The following is a 20,078-nucleotide window of genomic DNA, read 5'->3' as shown; positions in this document are numbered from 1 at the left end:
GATTTTTACTGTAAACTTATTATTTGGTGAAATGTAACTTACTTTGCTGTACCAGAAACCCCTAGCTACCTATTTAAAAGTACGCAACACCAGCGAGAACTACCCAAGCTGTCCGATAATTATTAAACCTGTATTCACTTAACAATGCGACGCTTATATTTAATTATGTAGATCAGAGGTATCAGCCGACTATTAACGAATTTGTGTGTAATAAACCCAGTTCTTGTGATCACTGCTTAATACGTAAATGTGTCTGTAATTAATAACATGCATCTTTCAATGAGTCGTCATTTCACGTAACAGTGTTACAAGCCGATATCCGTGTTTACCCAATACAAGTGTTGATGATGTTAATTACCGATCATAAATTTACTACATGTATTTGAGATTGATTAATTATCGTATCACGTACTGTATAAAACAGAGCTACATTGTAACACAGGTAAACACCCGGGGCTATGACCTGGCAGCGGTCGCTATGACTACGCACAGTGTCAAGCGATAGTCTGTACAGCTGTCGGCACGGGTGACTTGCCCCGACATTTTTAGCCCACCATCATCAGATGGTGGGCTATTCAAATCGCCCTGCGTCCGTGGTCCGTCGTCCGTCCGTCCCTCCGTCCGTCCGTCCGTCCCTCCGTCCGTCCGTCCGTCCGTCCGTCCGTAAACAATTCTTGTTATCGCTAATCCTCAGAAAGTACTGAAGGGATCTTTCTCAAATTTCATATGTGGGTTCCCCTTGGTGCCTAGTTATGCATATTGCATTTTGAGACCAATCGGAAAACAACATGGCCGACAGGCAGCCATCTTGGATTTTGACAATTGAAGTTTGTTATCGCTATTTCTGAGAAAGCACTGAAGGGATCTTTCTCAAATTTCATATGTAGGCTTCCCTTGGTGCCTAGTTATGCATATTGCATTTTGAGACCAATCGGAAAACAACATGGCCGACAGGCAGCCATCTTGGATTTTGACAATTGAAGTTTGTTATCGCTATTTCTGAGAAAGTACTGAAGGGATCTTTCTCAAATTTCATATGTAGACTCCCCTTGGTGCTTAGTTATGCATATTGCATTTTGAGACCAATCGGAAAACAACATGGCCGACAGGCAGCCATCTTGGATTTTGATAATTGAAGTTTGTTATCGCTATTTCTGAGAAAGTACTGAAGGGATCTTTCTCAAATTTCATATGTAAGTTCCCCTTGGTGCCTAGTTATGCATATTGCATTTTGAGACCAATCGGAAAACAACATGGCCGACAGGCAGCCATCTTGGATTTTGACAATTGAAGTTTGTTATCGCTATTTCTGAGAAAGTACTGAAGGGATCTTTCTCAAATTTCATATATAGATTCCCCTTGGTGCCTAGTTATGCATATTGCATTTTGAGACCAATCGGAAAACAACATGGCCGACAGGCAGCCATCTTGGATTTTGACAATTGAAGTTTGTTATCGCTATTTCTCAGAAACTTATGAAGGGATCTTTCTGAAATTTCATATAAAGGTTCCTCTTGGTGCCTAGTTATGCATATTGCGTTTTGAGACCAATTGGAAAACAACATGGCCGACAGGCAGCCATCTTGGATTTTGACAATTGAAGTTTGTTATCGCTATTTCTCAGATACTTATGAAGGGATCTTTCTGAAATTTCATATGTAGGTTTCCCTCGGTGCCTAGTTATGCATATTGCATTTTGAGACTAATCTGAAAACAATATGGCCGACAGGCAGCCATCTTGGATTTTGACAATTGAAGTTTGTTATCGCTATTTCTCAGAAAGTACTGAAGGGATCTTTCTGAAATTTCATATGTAGGTTCCCCTCTGTGCCTAGTTATGCATATTGCATTTTGAGACTATTCGGAAAACAACATGGCCGACAGGCAGTCATCTTGGATTTTGACAATTGAAGTTTGTTATCGCTATTTCTCAGAAAGTACTGAAGGGATCTTTCTCAAATTTCATATGTAGGTTTCCCTCAGTGCGTAGTTATGCATATTGCATTTTGAGACCAATCAAAAAACAACATGGCCGACAGGCAGCCATCTTGGATTTTGACATTTGAAGATTGTTATCGCTATTTATCAGAAATTGCTGAAAGGATCTTTCTGAATTTCATTTGTAGGTTGCCCTCTGTGTCTAGTTATACATATTGGATTTTGAGACCAGTCAGAAAACAACCTGGCTGACAGGCGGCCATCTTGTATTTTGAAAATTGAAGTTTGTTATCGCTATTGTACAGAAGGTACTGAAGGGATCTTTCTCAAATTTCATATGTAGGTTCCCCTTGGTCCCTGGTATTGCATTTTGGGACCAATCGGAAAACAACATGGCCGACAGACAGCCATTATCGCTAAATCTTAAATTTTATATATAGGTTCCCCTTGTTTGAAAAGTACTAGATCTAGAGGGCTGTTTCTGAATTTACACAGATTAGTAAGACTTAGAAGAAGGGAAAAGTAGAGAAAAGATCAATCTGACATGGAACCTATAAAGATCATTCAATGGTGGGCGCCAAGATCCCTCTGGGATCTCTTGTTCTCTCTCGTGGTGAAAAAATCGTCCGGATTATTGCGGAAAATTTACTAATAAAAATTACGTTCCGTTCCCAAAATGGGCTTCCGGAATCGGAATCCGAATTTCCGGACTGGTGAGTACAAATAACGGTACGGAAATCCGTTCCCGTGCTATTCTGTCCGGACTGTGAGTTTTCCGGACTATCGGCGTCCAGATTATCGCAGGTCCACTGTATAACGACCTATATACATGATTCCTCTGACCTATATACATGATTCCTCTGACCTATATACATGATTCCTCTGACCTATATACATGATTCCTCTGACCTATATACATGATTCCTCTGACCTATATACATGATTTTGTGACCTATATACATGATTCCTCTGACCTATATACATGATTCCTCTGACCTTTATGTATATTCTCATACTATTTCTAAAATGTTTTGAGATTACCAGTATCTGTTTCCCTTCGTTAATAGCTTTGATTAGTGGTTGTGATGATATAAACACCCCAAATAAACATAGTTTGAAGCTTTTTTCAACTCTGATGAATTTCAAGTGACCAGTGGACCTAACACTGAGTAAACATACCTTTTATAGTTCGGCAGACGGCCTGCTGACACGTGTTCTAGGATCTGCCGGACACGTGCTGACCTCAGCTGGTGCTTTTGTATTTGATGACGACGATGACTACTTGTCTGGAGGCGAGATGGACAAGGACAGACTCCGACTCCAGGTGAGACATTCATCGTACTACAATATCCTAGGCACAGCGATGTCATTGTGTTAACTGGAAACAAGGTGTTTTTGTTCCCTCACTTGTGTATAGGATATCTCATGAATACCTGGTTTAGTTTGTATTTACAGGGGCCGCGGTGGCCGAGTGGTTAAGGTGTCCCAACACTTTATCACTATAGCCCTCCACCACTGGGTTGCGAGTTCAAAACCTGGCACGTCCTTAACTCATGACCCTGGTCGTTAATAGGACGTTAAACAAAAACAAACCAAATTGTATTTACATCATAACATCACACCATCAACTTCGACACCTGATTAGATTTTGGTGGTGATTATAGTCTACTTAGGTCAAAGGGCACTTTTGAAATGAAAAGCTTGACAATGTGAACATGATATTTCATGATTTTCTGGACAGATTTAGTTCATATTCACACTAAAGATCGGTTTAGTATAAGTATCGTTTAATGTCCTACCAACTGTTAAGGTCATTTAAGGACGACCTCCCTTGTGTGTGCAAGATGCATACGTGAGGTGTATGCATCCTTGTGATAGTGCAGACCTGATGCCTAATTTATAGTGCTATCTCACTGAAGCATACTGCTGAATACACCTAGCAGGACACCCCATCCAGTCACATTATACTGACAACGATCAAACCAGCCGTCCCACTCTTTAACTGCTAAGCAGGAGTAGCAACTACCATTTTATATCTCGGCCAGGGGACAGAACCCAAAGCCTTCCTCACAGGGGCGAATGCTCAACTAAAGGCCAAAAGTGAAGCAATGTCAAGGAAGATATTAGGGAGAAGAAAGTTGTTAATAAAGAAGAGAAAAGATAATATCCCAAATTTAGTCACCTCTTACAATAATGCCATGTGGGCAGGATGTAAAATTCTTACACTCTACCTGCAGGGCATTTACACCAAAGAATCACACCATCAAGACCCTATACACCTGATGAGATTTTGTGATAAAAATGATTTTTTTCTTTAAAAAAAAATTTTTGATGATAAATAGTGTCCTATATTTTTAAAAGAGTGCCTATATTATTCCATTCTTATCAAATACAATTGCCATAAGTAATTTTAGAGTCATATGTTTTCAGGATACAAAAACCAGTATTTATGATTTGGAAACAAAAAATAATCTAATATTTAAGCGTTCTAGTTTGATTTATATTCTCTAATTATGTGTTAACAATGCTGTTTTGAAGCTAAAAGTTTAAACACCTGATGTTTTTTTTTGCTAGGTGGATGGTTTTGACCTGACATCAACTATCCTACACAGAAGAGCCTGTCTACAGCTTATCCCCCTCACCCCAGACAAGGTACAGTCCTCGTGTATCCATAATCGTGGAAGTTCTTTTAGAAATAGAAATGAGTTCCTCCCGACAACTTACCCAGAAATAGCAGACATTTATTTTCTTAACTGAAAGAGAAAAAAATATTTTCGTGAAACTTTTTCTGAAATAATTTCTTTTTCATTTCTTATCCTGGACAGGGATGATAATTAATGGAAGAAATCATAAATTCTCATTATTTTATCGAGAATTGAGATTTTTTTTATTGGCTTTGTGTACAGGTTTCTTATTGATCCACTTTTTGAAGATCTATAATCATCGAGCCACAAAGAAAAACATGGCAGCCTTGTCGATTTAGTCCCGAATTATTGAAACAGCAAAATGTAAAATATGGTTTCATTTGGAATTAGCATTTTTGCATAAATTGTCTGCAATAAGCTTAATTAAATCATTAGATTTTTCTGAAATACATTTTTCTGAAATTTGTTAATTTCCCAGTTATTGATTTAAAATTTTGAAATATAAGCTATAAACAGGTGAAGCTATTAGATATGACTAATATGAATCATCTTGTATTTTTACCCATCAGCCAAAGGATTCGTCAGACATTATTAAGGTACAATGTTATGATAGAATGTACTGCCTGTTATAAATGTTGTCTGCATGTATTGATGTTAGTTAGTCAACTTTATTTATTTCCTGCAACAATTATGGAATATTTGATGTATCTTTATTATTATAATATTAATCTCTTCAAACTGGATGGAAACATACAACAGGGTTTTAATTTGGCGAGAAACTGTGGTCAGGCAATTGGTGACCCCATACCCAGTATGTGTAATTAGAAAATCACATAAACCCAAAGATCGCCTTAGTATTATGCGGTGTGTATTGAATGCCTTTCGGTGTGTTGTATTGTACATATAGAATTAATACCTCTCACACGTAAAATTTGAAAATCTTAAGATGGCCACCTACAGGCATCAAAGATGGAAAAATCAACATATTGAGCCTGTTGTATCCTATATGAACAGAGGGCATGATTAATTAAATTTAAATCACTGCCTCTGCTAGGAATTAAACATCACATGGAACTTCTGTACGATCAACCAATCAAGCTAAAGAGAAGATCTCTCTAGCCGGGCATTATAATTTGCAGGGGATGGCAATTCCAAACAATGGTTTTTTGTCTTGTTTCTGTTAACTTACTGCAATTTCCTTTGTATTACATGTACCTGCAGGCTATATGATTTAAAACATTAATAAAATCCATCTGTAGGCGCGCTGTCTGATGAAGTGGGTTTTCTGAAAAATTGATTTAAATGAACATAAAAACTGCAGGCTATGCGATACTTGTAAAATCCAAGTTAACTGTTTGTCAGTGTTCACCTAGTGAACCATTAGGTGCCAACATTGCTGTTCACGTCCGAAATATGAATGGTACATTTACCAGAGAATGGACTAGAATATCTATATAGTTATAACAGCTCACAAGTATGTCTAGACTAGTAGTTTTTGTTGAATTCCTTTTCATTATTTTGTTTTTCATGTTTGAATAGTTGATGAGTTGTGATTTATAGCCTTATACATCATCTGTATATTATTTTGTTTTTTTATCGTTATTAATTTCATAGAATCACTGTGTGTGTTTTTTTCTTGTTTTTTTTGTTGTTTTTAAAATATTTCTTTGTTATGAACATCTGACATACTTTGTTTGAATTTCCCCCTGTGAAATGATTATGAATAATTCATGAACATAATCATGAAAAAAAATCATTAATATTCTTGATTTATTCATGAATATTTTCATGAAATTCATGAACTTAAAACTTCATGAATTATTATTTTTCAAATTAGGTTCATGAAGATTCATGAATTATGTAAGAAAGTTTTTCATTCATGAAATCATCATAGTTCATGAATATTCATGAACTTCTAAAAGTTTAGATAACGGTTTTTAAGATGTAATTTACATACAGTATGAAGACTTAATAATAGTCAATATGTATATCACTCCTTGAAGAGTTACGTCCCCTTAAAGATTTCCTAGCTGAAAACTACTATACAATACATGTTGATTCTTTGATGTTGTTCATTAGATACTTTGAAATATGAACAAATGTTCCAATAATCATCAAGTGGAAAATGGAAGTAAACAACACTTGTTTTTAATATTGAAACTCAAAACTTATAAATAAAATACATGAATAACTTTTATAAGAAATGCAGATAACAGATATATATGATATTAGGTTTTTGGGATGTGGACCATGATTTCTTGCATTCAATTGTAGCCCTCAGGTAAGGTACCAATTATAGATTAGGGAACGCACCATTTAAGAAAAGATATATATATCAATTTATACATCATTTAAGAATAGTTGTGTGGACAAGAAGTCAAAATAAACCATATTTTCTGTTTCAGCATTCCATCAAGTACTGGTTTTTGTTGGAAATAGATGTTTCCCATGGTCGCAAGGTCATCAACATTCTTTCACCACTCAAGGTCAGTTAGAGGTCAAACTATTTATATAGGTTTTAGGTTTTTGTCATATACCCATCTCATGAACGCTGCCGGTCTTTTTGTTACAAAATTTTCAAGAGTTTGAAAATACAAGAAAGACATCAGGCATTCTCTATGAAATGTTGGCTGAATTTGTCATCATTTGAGTAATGTTGTCTTAAAATTAATTTTGCAGTATGACATTAAAATAGATCACAGAATTCAACCTTTGTTTAAGACATGAAGAGATCATCATATAAACTTTATGACTCGCAAGAGAGAATGAAATAAATTTTTTATTAAACTGTAATTCACATTCGCTGGGCTGATATATATACAGTGGTCAACCTATTTACGACCACTCTCTGTATGGGACCAAGTTTCGCGTTCAGCGACGTTTTCCAACGATAAATTACCCCTTCTAAACGACCACTCTCTGTATGCGACCAAGTTTCGCGCTCAGTGAAGTTTTCCAACGATAAATTACCCCTTCTAAACGACCACCCCGCTAACCCGACCAACGACCGCTTAATCATGTCCCAAAAACGTGAAATGTACTTTGGTATCCCTCTCGTGAACGACCAAGATTATTGCAACGTTTCATAAAGACATTCCAATTATAGAATAATCAATAATAAAAGCGTGTAACGTCCAGCTCATTGAAATTCATGGACCCAGGTAAAATTTGACACATTGGATTGACGGGTTGTTTACACTGCGATAGCCAGCTAGTGAGCTGTTTTGTCCACCGATGTTTTTAGAAACAAGATAATTACTCCTACCTTTTGTAGACAAATGGTTTGTTGTGATTTTCACAAATTTAATATATTGTGCAATCTGTAGACGATGTATCCATTAAACAAAGCTATTATTAGGTCATCTGACCCGAAGGGTCAGGATGACCTATAGTCATCATGCTTCGTCCGTCGTCGTGCGCCGTGCGCCGTGCGCCGTGCGTAAACTTTTCACATTTTAAACTTCTTCTCAAGTTCCACCAGTAGGATTGAGCTGAAACTTGCCTGAAATGATGCTGGGATGGTCCTGACCAAGTGTTGTTAATTTTCGGGTCGGTCCGAAATCCAAGATGGCCGCAATTGCCGCCATTTTGAAAACACATTTGAAACTTCTTCTCAAGTTCCACTGGTGAGATTGAGCTGAAACTTGCCTGAAATGATCCTGGGATGGTCCTGAGGAAGTGTTGTTATTTTTCAGGTCAGTCAGAAATCCAAGATGGCCGCCATGGCAACCATCTTGAAAAACACATTTTAAACTTCTTCTCCAGTTCCACTGGTGTGATTGAGCTGGAAATTGGTGAGGATGTTAAGGAAGGAGAGCCAATAAAGTGTTGTTATTTTTTCGGCTTCGTAAAAACTTTGACATGGCAGCCACGGCAGCCATTTTGTAACATGATTGCGCAATCATTGTTCTTCTGAACAACACCTATTTCAAACTTCTTCTCAAATTCCATCAGTGGGATTCAGCTTTAACTAACCAGAAATGATCCTGAGATGGTCCTGACCAAGTGTTGTTATTTTTCAAGTCGGTCAGAAATCCAAGATGGCCGCCATGGCAACCATCTTGAAAAACACGTTTTAAACTTCTTCTCCAGTTCCACTGGTGCGATTGAGCTGGAAATTGGTGAGGATGTTAAGGAAGGAGAGGCAACAAAGTGTTGTTATTTTTCAGCCTCGTAAAAACTTTGACATGGCAGCCACGGCAGCCATTTGTAACATGATTGCGCAATCATTGTTCTTCTGAACAACACCTATATCAAACTTCTTCTCAAATTCCACCAGTGGGATTCAGCTCTTACTAAGCAGAAATGATCCTGAGATGGTCTTGACCAAGTGTTGTTATTTTTCAAGTCGGTCAGAAATCCAAGATGGCCGCCATGGCAACCATCTTGAAAAACACATTTTAAACTTCTTCTCCAGTTCCACTGGTGCGATTGAGCTGAAAATTGGTGAGGATGTTAAGGAAGGAGAGCCAATAAAGTGTTGTTATTTTTTCGGCCTCGTAAAAACTTTGACATTGCAGCCACGGCAGCCATTTTGTAAAATGATTGCGCAATCATGGTTCTTCTAAACAACACCTATATCAAACTTCTTCTCAAATTCCACCAGTGGGATTGAGCTCTTACTTACCAGAAATGATTTTGTGATGGTCCTGACCAAGTGTTGTTATTTTTCAAGTCGGTCAGAAATCCAAGATGGCCGCCATGGCAACCATCTTGAAAAACACGTTTTAAACTTCTTCTCCAGTTCCACTGGTGCGATTGAGCTGGAAATTGGTGAGGATGTTAAGGAAGGAGAGGCAACAAAGTGTGGTTATTTTTTGGCTTCGTAAAAGCTTCGACATGGTAGCCACGGCGGCCATTTTGTAACATGATTGTGCAATCATGGTTTTTCCTGAACAACACCTATTTCAAACTTCTTCTCAAATTCCATCAGTGGGATTCAGCTGTAACTTACCAGAAATGATCCTGAGATGGTTTTGGTCAAGTGTTGTTATTTATTGGATCGGTCAGAAATCCAAGATGGCCACCATGGCCAACAGTGCCACTATATACTTGCTACAGAGAATACATTTTACAATAATAGAAGGTTTTTAATTTAGAGTCAGATGACCGTTAAGGCCCCTGGGCCTCTTGTTAAATTGTACGTACAACGTAGGCCTACAGTATACGACAACGTGATGAAATTCCATTAGAGTGACCTCCCCTGTTACCTGTATGCGTGCGCATCGTTGTCGGTAATGAAAGCAATTTATTACAAAGATGGCTGAACATCCTCAGCAGCCAGCAAGAGAACATTGAAAAACACATTTTAACTTAACACAATGAATTGTCTATGTATATAATGTAATATGTACTAGCTTGTGTGATCATTGACCTCACTGACATCACTCAGATGACAAAACTCTCAACAAAGACCACCCCCGTTATAAGACCACCTGATGCCTGTCCCATAGGTGGTCTCATGAGAGGGGAACCACTGTATATTTATATATATCTAAAGCAAAGCTTACTGAAAGACAAGAAAAAATGGCTTTGAAGTTCAGCTGTAACCTAGAAATGATACATATTCTACTTTACATTCATGTATATTGAGACTTGCTGACCGATGAATTCTATCTGTTAGGTCAAGAACAGTCTGACCCTTGATCTGGACATCCTGTGTAAGACTGCTGACCTTGAGAAGTATCTACCGGAAAGGGATGTCCTTGGCAGTAAGGAGTACACTAAACTGGCCACTCTGGCGCCAGACCAGGACTATAATGTACCTCTGTTCCTGGCCTACCACTGCGACCTGTTTGTGTGTCCAACACAGCTGAGGTATTAAAAAATGACTCCATTGTTCAAAATCTCTTATCACATACTTATAGCTGTTTTATATTATCATATGAATAATATATAAAATCATATTAAAATATGTGGTCTTGCAGTTATTGCTGTAGAGAAACACAGACCACCTGTGTTGAATTTCTATTTTTAACATAGAAACTATTTCTATACTTCCTTCACGTTCGTACTTAGAAACTATTTCTATACCTCCTTCACATTCGTACTCAAGAACTATTTCTATACTTCCTTCACGTTCGTACTCAAGAACTATTTCTATACTTCCTTCACGTTCGTACTTAGAAACTATTTCTATACTTCCTTCACGTTCGTACTTAGAAACTATTTCTATAATTCCTTCACGTTCGTACTTAGAAACTATTTCTATACTTCCTTCACGTTCGTACTTAGAAACTATTTCTATACTTCCTTCACGTTCGTACTTAGAAACTATTTCTATACTTCCTTCACGTTCGTACTTAGAAACTATTTCTATACTTCCTTCACGTTCGTACTTAGAAACTATTTCTATAATTCCTTCACGTTCGTACTTAGAAACTATTTCTATAATTCCTTCACGTTCGTACTTAGAAACTATTTCTATACTTCCTTTATATTCGTACTTAGAAACTATTTCTATAATTCCTTCACGTTCGTACTTAGAAACTATTTCTATACTTCCTTTATATTCGTACTTAGAAACTATTTCTATAATTCCTTCACGTTCGTACTTAGAAACTATTTCTATACTTCCTTCACGTTCGTACTTAGAAACTATTTCTATACTTCCTTCACGTTCGTACTTAGAAACTATTTCTATACTTCCTTCACGTTCGTACTTAGAAACTATTTCTATACTTCCTTCACGTTCGTACTTAGAAACTATTTCTATACTTCCTTTATATTCGTACTTAGAAACTATTTCTATGCTTCCTTCACGTTCGTACCTAGAAACTATTTCTATACTTCCTTCACATTCGTACTTAGAAACTATTTCTATAATTCCTTCACGTTCGTACTTAGAAACTATTTCTATACTTCCTTCACGTTCGTACTTAGAAACTATTTCTATACTTCCTTTATATTCGTACTTAGAAACTATTTCTATACTTCCTTCACGTTCGTACCTAGAAACTATTTCTATACTTCCTTCACATTCGTACTTAGAAACTATTTCTATAATTCCTTCACGTTCATACTTACTAACCTGTAAAACATATGTTTCATAATGGTTTCAAACTGAATAACAAATATAAATACTGAAGAATTACACAACATCAACATTAACAATGACTTGTAAGCACTATTTCTTGAGAAGTACTGCGAGAATTTTCAATTCTTGAAAAAGAGCATTTAATATGATAACCCTTCTTTTCACATACTAATATGTTTTGTTAAAGTGAATAAATTCTGGTAGAATAATAGATTTCTTTTTACATTGAACAACGAACAATTTTACTATGATATTTTACTTTATCAATGTGTCTTAAATTGGGTTAAACAAATCAGAAATGTCCCTCTCAAATATGGAGACGTTGAAAGCATGAAGGAGTATGTACACTGATGAGAATGTTGAAATGAACATTTATGAAAAAAATTTAAAGAATTTAGAGGACTTATCCTGGACTGTAAACCACTCCATAGCTACATCAACCAAGATATTGAAAACCTAGATATCATTGAGCCTTTGAGGAAGGTCAAGTCTTAGAATTGATAATGTGTTATGATGTAACACTATTTGAGCAGCTACAGTCCACAAAATGCAATCATGTATATAATACATCCCACTGTTATTATGTCTGACAGTCGATACCAGATACACAACAAGGGTATCTACTGGAAGGACCTGCTGATGACGAAGGAAAAGGCCAAGTGTTTTACCTGTCAGGGTTCCGGAGAAGATAGGTCATTCAACCTCAAGGTCAGTTATTTCTATGTCATCTGCTGAAAGTTTTATTTCAGTTTTATTTCTTTAAAAAATCTTCTTTTAGATTATAACCAAGAGAGAAATGCATGGTCATAAGGTCATGATACATGACCAGTATCATGCTAGACTTAAGGAACATCAATATTGTTCAAATAAATGACCTTGACCTACTTATGAATAACCGAATATTTTAATTTTTTGCCTTCCTTTATTGTTTGTCTCATGTTTTTCTCTGAAAGACTTTAGGAAAAGTTCTACCCTGGAAGTTAGGAGTTTTAATATTTTTTTTAAAACTATCTATTCGCTGGTAACAGACTCGAGGGAATTCCCTCAAGTTATTCTTCGTATTTATTCTTTATAAAAGCCAGGTGACCAACATCTGATCTTTTTGACACAGTAGTGAGCGGGCTTATTACAGAAGAATTTGTAGGACTTTTCGTTGAATTTTTTAATTTATAAATTACAACAGGTATTGTGTAAGGAGCAAACGAAACTGCAGCCGAGTCAAGAGATCCCTAAAGGTGTGCCGTACTACGTGCTTCATGTAAAGGCTCCTGTCATGATCCACAACTATCTTCCTTACGACATCCAATTCTCGTTAGAGGTAATTAGCAGTGTGTTTTATCTATTAATTACATCCACACAACACTTTTGTTTTAAAAATTAAGTTGACATTTATAGGATTATAATGGGCTTTACATATCCTTTCTAAAAAAAATAGTAATATTCAGAAAAAAAATTATTGTCGTAGGTCATGATATCCCATTTTCATACTTTTTAATGATTTTAGGTAATTTGGTTTCAAAATATTTCATTTAAAAAACATATATTATACAAACAGAATCCGACAACACGTTAGGCCTATAGTGGTCTTATAGAAAAACTTGAGGCTAGATCAGACAGAAAGTTTTGGGATAATAATCATTATGTGTAACATGTAAATTATATTGATTTAGGAATAAATTCTTAATTATATGATAATTTGTTTTATTTTCATTTGTTGATTGAATTTTAAATTGGTAGTTATAATTAGATACAGTCAAACCTGCATGCCTTAGAGATCACTTGAATTATTAGCAACTCCCTCCCGTACAGTATATGGCCGTAAGTGTCCAAATCTTACTGATTTTCTGATTGTTTTCCAGGGTACAGGAAATTTTAGCAGTCTGACCCATGGGGAGAGCACACCCCTATACACAGTGGAACAGGCTACTCCTCAAAAACTACACATACAGGTATCGGTCAACAATTATTGGGAGCACTGGCTTCAAAATCTTTGGTTTGACATGAAGATTTATATTTTTGTTGCTGTGCCAATCAAAATGCTTTTCACTACTGTAATTATTCTTTGTCTGGAAAATAGAAACAGTATACCAAGATGGCTTTGCAATGGCCATGTGTCAATATGGTTTGTTATCTGTCAGCTGGCCAACAAACCAAAGAACATATGAAACAATGTTTCTGATTGGTCATATTTTCCGAACTTATTTCAACGTAACCAATCAAACTACTGGATTTGGTTCATGAATTATTCATGAATATGAGACAGGATCAATGGGATAGGTACTGACAATGTACAAATCATTTTGGGTTAATTTAAATCTTAGAACTTCAAGTAAGATAACTACATGTGGACATGCAGCCTTAATGCTGAAGAAATGAATGATTATCCATTCATGTGCCTTTTCTAATTCACATTAAAAAAAACTTTATTTATTTATTTATTTGTATTGCAGTTACAAGACTACATTGGCTGTGATTGGACAGGGATATTTGAGATCTCGCAGGGATTGGAGGAATTCAAAGCGGTCTCCATGGCACCTTACGATTGTGCTATGGATGAAAACAGTAACAAACAATTGACTATCATCGTCAATGCCAAAGAAAAATTATCACTTGACCTCTATTTCTACAGTCCTTATTGGGTCCTTAACAAGACTGAGCTCCCTATTCAGATACGGGTAGGTCAAAGTTCAAAGGTTATTAAAAGGCCTTTAGGTACTGTAATCTGTTTTCCTTATTTACACTTTTACATATATGGAAAAATTGGTAAATTTAAGCAGTGTGTATATATGATCATTAACATTTGTCCAAAAGTCCATTTTGTGATATATTTAGATATTTTTTAAAAAACTTATGGCATGTAAACGTCGCTAAGGTACTTAAAAATGTGAACTTGGTGCATTATTTTTCATTTAATTAAAAGATAAATAATTTTCATCCGAGTTATGTCCCTTGGAATATGTAGCCTTTTATTCAATTTGCAACTATTTGAGGAAATATGTTATAATTGGTTTTCAATTCTTTACTTTTTTCATCTTAATAATTCTATTTTGCAGCTTGTTTGCTGTTAAAAGTTTACACTGTTGACATGTTTTTAACTTCTTACTTTGACATACTTATTTTTAGGCTTTATAAATATGTTAATCAGTTGTGAAGAATACGATCTGTGGAGTAATTATAAGTTGGTCAGTACTATTATCTACAGTAGATACTCAATGATTTAAAAATGATTGTTCCAGGGCTCTGGGTCTGATGCAGTTTATGACTGTTGTCCTTCCAATGCTGTTCCTTTGCTCTTCCGTTTCAAGAAAACAAAACGAAAAAAGGTTTGTTGCTTTCCCGGAAAATTGAATTAAACAGTGTTATTTAGGAATCTCACTATTTAAACATCAAATCTTTTAACATAGCTAATATTTGCTACTATGTTAATATTTCTTTAACTCCATTTTGCAGATATATTCCTCATATATAGAGAAGTATTGAAAATATGATTATGACATTCAAAGCTGAAAATGGAAAAATGCAAAGAATTTGACTTTCACTGCCTGATCTTAGTCTCTATGATATGAATGACCTTGTTGATATGACCTTGCTTAACCTTGTTTCTATGAGAATGTGACATTGTTTGAGCTAATTATATTTCTATATATATATATATAACCTTGCTTGACTTTGTTTCTCAACAAAAATTGCTTATTCTTCTATGCATTTGACCTTGAGATGTCTATAAATTTATCTAATATAGACCTTATCTATGCATTTGTCCTTGGCTCTATGCAGTTGACCTTTTATGACCTGGTTTCTTTTCATACACATTTTATACATATTACTTTTGTTTCTATACATTTTACATTGTTTCTATTCATTTGACCTGTTATCCTTATGCATTTGACTTTGTCTCTATGCTGTTGACATTGTATGACCTGTTTTCTATTCATTTGATCTGGTATATCTTTATACATTTGACCTTGTCTCTATGCAGTTGAACTTGTATGACCTGTTTTCTTTTCATACACATTTTATACATATTACTTTTGTTTCGTTACCTTTTACATTGTTTATATACATTTGACCTTGTACCTGTACATTTGACCTTGTTTCTATAAATTTGACCTTGTATCTTTATTTGACATTGCTTCATCTTGATTCTACACATTTGACCTTGTTTGGCTTCCTTTCTCCAGGCGAAGGTGCGAGTGTACAACTCAAAATGGTCCCAGTCCTTCTCCATGGATACCATCGGTAACTCTGGTGTGGTCATCTGCTATGACAAGGAACGCCAGAAAAGATACAGGGTGTGTACAAAGTGGAATCTGTCTCTTTAAAATTCCGACTATAACTTTGTGTTCAAGAGTATTCAAATTTTCAGGACTTTTTTAAATTTTTAATGTTTCTTCATTCATAGAATCAGCTCCCAGACCCGTTGTCATGTTTTCAGAAGAAAAAAGAAAAAGAATAAAAAATATTGCCTTTATTGACAGACACCAATATCATCTCCATGGTGATTTTTTTCATTATTGGAATTTTTATTTTATATCATTCTTTTTTAACTTAATTTAGGAATATGGAATGATAGACATTGTATAATGAAGGGTACCTATGAATCTGTCATCTGTCACTGTTTGGCCAGTTGTAGACATCTTGTCTGTCATTGCAGATGATGCTACAATGTCAGTGGTCAAGCTTGAAACTGACTCGGATTGTAACCATACTACCTTTCTTCCTTGTCGTCAACAATTCTTCACATAATCTACGATATATGGAGGAAAACGAAGAAACGGACCTGTGGGAGGACCTTAAAAAGGGCAAGGTAAGACAGGGGCTCCCACATGTGGGAGGACCTTAAAAAGGGTCAGGTAAGACGGGCTACCACATGTGGGAGGACCTTAAAAAGGGTCTGGTAAGACAGGGGCTCCCACATGTGGGAGGACATTAAAAAGGGCCAGGTAAGACAGGGGCTCACACATGTGGGAGGACCTTAAAAAGGGCCAGGTAAGACAGGGGAGGCTCCCACATGTGGGATGACCTTAAAAAGGGCCAGGTAAGACAGGGACTCACACATGTGGGAGGACCTTAAAAAGGGCCAGGTAAGATTAAGCCTATTAAGCAAACTGTGTGCTTACAAAATAAAATAAAAAATTTGAGTATGTGCTTTGCAAAAAAATAAAAAAAAAGCTTGGGATGATTTATATGTGAAAGTATTATCAATATTGAAAAAAGAGGTTTTGGTTTAAAGGCTGAAGAATTTGTTTTCAGATTAGTGAGAAAAACTCTAATGAATTCTAATGATTCTCTTTTTAGCCCACCATCATCAGATGGTGGGCTATTCAAATCGCCCTGCGTCCGTGGTCTGTGGTCCGTCCGTCCGTCCGTCCGTAAACAATTCTTGTTATCGCGAATCCTCAGAAAGTACTGAAGGGATCTTTCTCAAATTTCATACGTAGGTTCCCCTTGGTGCCTAGTTATGCATATTGCATTTTGAGACCAATCGGAAAACAACATGGCCGACAGGCAGCCATCTTGGATTTTGACAATTGAAGTTTGTTATCACTATTTCTCAGAAAGTACTGAAGGGATCTTTCTCAAATTTCATATGTAGGTTCCCCTTGGTGCCTAGTTATGCATATTGCATTTTGAGACAAATCAGAAAACAACATGGCCGACAGGCAGCCATCTTGGATTTTGACAATTGAAGTTTGTTATCGCTATTTCTCAGAAAGTACTGAAGGGATCTTTCTCAAATTTCATATTTAGGTTCCGCTTGGTGCCTAGTTATGCATATTGCATTTTGAGACAAATCGGAAAACAACATGGCCGACAGGCAGCCATCTTGGATTTTGACAATTGAAGTTTGTTATCGCTATTTCTCAGAAAGTACTGAAGGGATCTTTCTCAAATTTCATACGTAGGTTCTTCTTGTTGCCTAGTTATGCATATTGCATTTTGAGACCAATCGGAAAACAACCTGGCCGACAGGCAGCCATCTTGGATTTTGACAATTGAAGTTTGTTATCACTATTTCTCAGAAAGTACTGAAGGGATCTTTCTCAAATTTCATATGTAGGTTCCCCTTGGTGCCTATATGCATATTGCATTTTGAGACAAATCAGAAAACAACATGGCCGACAGGCAGCCATCTTGGATTTTGACAATTGAAGTTTGTTATCGCTATTTCTCAGAAAGTACTGAAGGGATCTCTCTCAAATTTCATATTTAGGTTCCGCTTGGTGCCTAGTTATGCATATTGCATTTTGAGACAAATCAGAAAACAACATGGCCGACAGGCAGCCATCTTGGATTTTGACAATTGAAGTTTGTTATCGCTATTTCTCAGAAAGTACTGAAGGGATCTTTCTCAAATTTCATACGTAGGTTCCTCTTGTTGCCTAGTTATGCATATTGCATTTTGAGACCAATCGGAAAACAACCTGGCCGACAGGCAGCCATCTTGGATTTTGACAATTGAAGTTTGTTATCACTATTTCTCAGAAAGTACTGAAGGGATCTTTCTCAAATTTCATATGTAGGTTCCCCTTGGTGCCTAGTTATGCATATTGCATTTTGAGACAAATCAGAAAACAACATGGCCGACAGGCAGCCATCTTGGATTTTGACAATTGAAGTTTGTTATCGCTATTTCTCAGAAAGTACTGAAGGGATCTTTCTCAAATTTCATACGTAGGTTCCTCTTGTTGCCTAGTTATGCATATTGCATTTTGAGACCAATCGGAAAACAACCTGGCCGACAGGCAGCCATCTTGGATTTTGACAATTGAAGTTTGTTATCGCTATTTCTCAGAAAGTAATGAAGGGATCTTTCTCTAATTTCATACATACGTTCCCCTCAGTGCCTTGTTATGCATATTGCATTTTGAGACCAATCAGAAAACAACATGGCTGACAGGTAGCCAACTTGGATATTGACAATTGAAGTTTGTTATCGCTATTTCTCAGAAAGCACTCAAGGGATCTTTCTCAAATTTCATATGTAGGTTCCCCTCAGTGCCTAGTTTTGCATATTGGGACCAATCCAAAAACAACATGGTCGACAGACAGCCATTATCGCTAAATCTTAAATTTTATATATAGCTTCCCCTTGTTTGAAAAGTACTAGCTATAGAGGGCTGTTTCTGAATTTACACAAATTAGTAAGACTTAGAAGAAGGGAAAAGTAGAGAAAAGATCAATCTGACATGGAACCTATGAAGATCATTCAATGGTGGGCGCCAAGATCCCTCTGGGATCTCTTGTATAATTATGTGATTGTGTTTGACTATGATTGTGTTTCATTAAGATTGTGGTTGACCATGATTGTGTTTCTCAATGATTGTGGTTGACCATGATTGTGTTTCTCAATGATTGTGGTTGACCATGATTGTGTTTTATTAAGATTGTGGTTGACCATGATTGTGTTTTATTAAGATTGTGGTTGACCATGATTGTGTTTCATTAAGATTGTGGTTGACCATGATTGTGTTTCTCAATGATTGTGGTTGACCATGATTGTGTTTCTCAATGATTGTGGTTGACCATGATTGTGTTTTATTAAGATTGTGGTTGACCATGATTGTGTTTTATTAAGATTGTGGTTGACCATGATTGTGTTTCATTAAGATTGTGGTTGACCATGATTGTGTTTCTCAATGATTGTGGTTGACCATGATTGTGTTTCTCAATGATTGTGGTTGACCATGATTGTGTTTTATTAAGATTGTGGTTGACCATGATTGTGTTTCATTAAGATTGTGGTTGACCATGATTGTGTTTCTCAATGATTGTGGTTGACCATGATTGTGTTTCTCAATGATTGTGGTTGACCATGATTGTGTTTTATTCAGATTGTGGTTGACCATGATTGTGTTTTATTAAGATTGTGGTTGACCATGATTGTGTTTCATTAAGATTGTGGTTGACCATGATTGTGTTTCTCAATGATTGTGGTTGACCATGATTGTGTTTCTCAATGATTGTGGTTGACCATGATTGTGTTTTATTAAGATTGTGGTTGACCATGATTGTGTTTTATTCAGATTGTGGTTGACCATGATTGTGTTTCATTAAGATTGTGGTTGACCATGATTGTGTTTCTCAATGATTGTGGTTGACCATGATTGTGTTTTATTAAGATTGTGGTTGACCATGATTGTGTTTCATTAAGATTGTGGTTGACCATGATTGTGTTTCTCAATGATTGTGGTTGACCATGATTGTGTTTTATTCAGATTGTGGTTGACCATGATTGTGTTTTATTAAGATTGTGGTTGACCATGATTGTGTTTCATTAAGATTGTGGTTGACCATGATTGTGTTTCTCAATGATTGTGGTTGACCATGATTGTGTTTCTCAATGATTGTGGTTGACCATGATTGTGTTTTATTCAGATTGTGGTTGACCATGATTGTGTTTTATTCAGATTGTGGTTGACCATGATTGTGTTTCATTAAGATTGTGGTTGACCATG

General features: G+C 36.2%; 1 protein-coding gene across 1 annotated transcript in view; it reads left to right on the top strand.

The window, feature by feature from the left end:
* The window catches only part of LOC117327139 (vacuolar protein sorting-associated protein 13C-like), a gene marked incomplete in the record, with an annotated part of 63,040 nt that overhangs the window by 5,187 nt on the left and 37,775 nt on the right, over positions 1–20,078 (top strand). The window contains 10 exon segments of the mRNA XM_033883990.1: positions 4,513–4,590; positions 6,989–7,069; positions 10,207–10,400; positions 12,213–12,327; positions 12,803–12,937; positions 13,479–13,568; positions 14,070–14,294; positions 14,856–14,942; positions 15,801–15,911; positions 16,274–16,426. Of these exon segments, the coding sequence (XP_033739881.1) occupies positions 4,513–4,590; positions 6,989–7,069; positions 10,207–10,400; positions 12,213–12,327; positions 12,803–12,937; positions 13,479–13,568; positions 14,070–14,294; positions 14,856–14,942; positions 15,801–15,911; positions 16,274–16,426 (1,269 nt within the window).

Source organism: Pecten maximus, chromosome 5 (assembly GCF_902652985.1).
Source record: "Pecten maximus chromosome 5, xPecMax1.1, whole genome shotgun sequence".
Taxonomy (NCBI): domain Eukaryota; kingdom Metazoa; phylum Mollusca; class Bivalvia; order Pectinida; family Pectinidae; genus Pecten; species Pecten maximus.
Note: the sequence above shows the minus strand (reverse complement) of the source record. Positions and strands in the feature narration are given on the sequence as shown.